Source organism: Asparagus officinalis, chromosome 7 (assembly GCF_001876935.1).
Source record: "Asparagus officinalis chromosome 7, Aspof.V1, whole genome shotgun sequence".
Classification (NCBI taxonomy): Eukaryota; Viridiplantae; Streptophyta; class Magnoliopsida; order Asparagales; family Asparagaceae; genus Asparagus; species Asparagus officinalis.
This window is the reverse complement of record NC_033800.1, coordinates 7,520,438-7,523,771: the sequence shown is the minus strand read 5'-3', so window position 1 is coordinate 7,523,771 and position 3,334 is coordinate 7,520,438. Positions and strand designations below refer to the sequence as shown.

Genomic DNA, 3,334 nt, shown 5'->3' with positions numbered 1-3,334 from the left:
CATTAACCACCGCCGATCGAATCTCCGCCACCTCCGTATCGAACTCCTCTCCCCCCGCCGACCCCGTCATCTGCGCATCAATCTCCCCCAATATCTGCCTCACCGCCGCCAGATCCCCTCGCTGCGCCGCCAAGTGGAGCTCAGTATCGTTGTGCCGACCAGTGACTTGCTTTACGTACTTCTTCTTCGTCCCCGATTGATCCATCTTTTTCCCTGAATTCGATAGAATTAGGGCTGGGGCGGTCGAATTCGCCGTTGGTGAGGGTCCCGGGGACGGCAGCGGGGAGCTGGGGTTTGTCGGAGCGTGGGGAGAGTTGGCCTCACCTGTTCAATTTCAGTAAAGGATTACAGACTTTAGGTCAAATTGTGAGTTTTGAGAGTAATTTCGCAGTAAAGATTGTACCTTTTTGGATCTCGAGAGCCATTAGGATCGGAACTGGGGGTGCTGAGTGCCGAACGATGAGTATTGAGAATGATGATTAGGGTTTATAGAGGCATGAATGAAGAAAGAGAGAGGGGAAAGTGAGGGGAAAGAGAAGAGGTGAGAATTTAGACGGAATTTATATTCCTCATTTGTGTTTTTTTGTGATTATTTTCGGTGTTACCGGTAGTTCCGGTGGCGGAAGTGAGGCCGCCGGTTGCAGGGGAGGGAAACGAGTCAACTGGTGACCGGAAGACGACAGGGACAGTTTTGTCGTTTAGTTGCTGGTTTTAACTGGCGATTGCGTGGGCTTCATTGAAAGATAGTTATTTACACTTTAGTCCCTGAAGTTTTGCTCTCTTGCAATTTGTATGCTTTGAAGTTATGTTTTAAAAAGTTTGATGCCCTAGAGTTTGGACATTTGGATACCCTTGCTCACTTTCTCTGTTTCTCGTAGTGCAATGAACTGATCAATCTCCCCCAGTGCAAATACGTCTCGAAGTTAAAATTAGAAAAGTTTTATAAGACATGCCTAAATTTGAATGATCAAAATTAAAGTTTTTATCCGCTTTACATCGTCTACTTCTTGCATAAAAAATGTAGAAAAGCGTTAAAAGCTTCCAAATCAAACGAGACAACACATTTATTTTCTACCCACTTTTCCATATATTCGGTAAACGTATGCCTAATTTCCACTTTTTAATCAAAATTTCATTTATTTTTCAACAAGTGACGTGTTGTTAAAGAGATGGGTTGGTTGGATATATTTTTTAAGTTGTTAATCTTATCTATTGGGTATTGTGAATTGTGATTGATAGACTGAATATGAGTAAAATATCAAATTAGCCTAAAAAGTAACACATGTTTATCATTTAACCTAAAAAATGCGTTGGCGACAGTTTAACCTAAAAACTAACAAATACGATGATAAATAGGCATTTCCGATGTCACAAATAAATTTTAACCCAAAAACTAAGTAATTTTTTATATAGACCCCCACTCTTTCATATTTTTCAGATTAACCCCGAAAATTTTTCTAAAATATATAAAACAAATCATCCCTTCCTACCATCTTCTCCTTCCTCCTGTTGGGAAAAATCGGCGCCCGGTAGAGCAGGGTTGCAGCAAATATTAGTGTGAAAATAATAAAATTGAACACACAGATTTTACGTGGAAAACCCCCTAAATAAATTTAGAGTAAAACTCACGGGCAAGAATAGAAGAATCCACTAAGAAGAAAATTTAGGAGTTGCAATCTCTCTATAGGTTATTTTTGTGGTAGGTGTGTATTGTTGCTACAGTGTTGCGACAGTAACTGTTTGTGGGTCTGTGGTTGGTAATTACTGTAACGGATAGATGGTACTGTTGACATGGTGGCCGTTACGTTCCAACAATCTTCCACTTGAAGATTTAATTGAAAATCAATCTTCCACTTGAAGATTTAATTGAAAATCAATCATATCTTCACATAATTCTTTTTATCTTGCTATTTTTATGTTGCTTATATTTTCATTAGACCACAAGAGGATCAACACTAAACAAACTTGTCAGTGCTGACGGCCTTTCTCATAAAATCTACTAGGTTATCATTAGTGTGAATCTTCTGCATATCCACTGTTTATTCTTCCACTTTCTCACGAATGAAGTGGTACTGAACTCGAATGTGTTTTGTCTTTAAATAAAAAGCTAATTTTTTTGCCAAATGCAAAGTACTCTGACTGTCACAAAATAGAAAAATCTTTTTTTGTTCATGCTTGAGTTCTTTCAGTATCATTTTCAACCATATTGCATATTTACTAGATTGTGTAGCTGTTACATATTCTGCTTCTATTGTTGATATAGCTACAACTGACTACAGTTTTAAAACTCAGCTTATAGCTTCGCCAGCAAGTACAAACATATAGTCTGTGATAGATTTGCTATTATCATGATCACCTGTATAATCAGAATCAACATATTCATTGATAATAAAATTTAATCCCTCGTAACATAATACAACATCTGAGATCTCCTTAATGTATCCTAGGATCTTCTTTACAGCATTCCAATGCTCTTTATCAAAACTCGTCATGTATCGACTAACTACTCCCACTGCTTGTAAAATATCTAGTCTTATACAAGTCATAGCAAATATTAAACTTTTCACTACTGATGCATATGATACTTGAGACATCTCTATCCTCTCTTCTACACTGCTAAGACTCATACTAGAGAATAACTTGGAATTAATAGGAAGTGAGATAGAAATTAACTTATAATCTTGCATGTTGAAGCACCGCAAGATTTTCTTTAAATAATTCTTCTGAGAAAGCCAAATCTTCATATTAATTCCGTCTCAGTAAATTTGCATCCCTATAATCTTGTTTGCATATCATAAGTCCTTCATTTTAAATTTCCTAGCTAATTGTGCCTTCAATTGTTCGATACGATCTTTCTTCGAGCTTATAATTAATATGTTATCGACATGCAACAATAAGATAACAAAGTTATTTTTACCAAACATCTTGAAATACGCACAAGGGTCTAAATTAAGTCTGTTGTATTCGGCTCATGATGAATAAATCAAATCTCTTATACAAACACCTCGGTGTCTGCTTTAAATCGTACAAAAATTTGTTTAACCTGCAAACCAAGTTCTCTTTCCTTTTTCTTCAAAACCTTCTGGTTGAAACATGTAAATTTCTTCTTTAATATATCTATAAAGAAATGCTATTTTCACATCTAGCTGCTCTAAATGTAAGTCAAATATAACGCTCATAGCAAGGACTATTCGGACTGTTGTAAGTCAAACTATAGGAGAAAATATTTTATTAAAGTCAATACATTCTTTCTGAACATATCCTTTTACCACCAATCTAGCACGATATCGCTCAGCTTGATTGTCGTCATTTCGCTTGATCTTATAGACCCATT

General features: G+C 36.7%; 1 protein-coding gene across 1 annotated transcript in view; it reads right to left on the bottom strand.

The window, feature by feature from the left end:
• Positions 1-544, bottom strand: part of LOC109848600 (ankyrin repeat-containing protein ITN1-like) — a 9,287-nt gene extending 8,743 nt beyond the window's left edge. The window contains 3 exon segments of the mRNA XM_020418191.1: positions 1-3; positions 5-324; positions 404-544. The exon segment at positions 1-3 is cut by the window's left edge and continues 178 nt beyond it. Coding sequence (XP_020273780.1) covers positions 1-3; positions 5-324; positions 404-425 — 345 coding nt within the window. The 5' untranslated portion in view covers positions 426-544.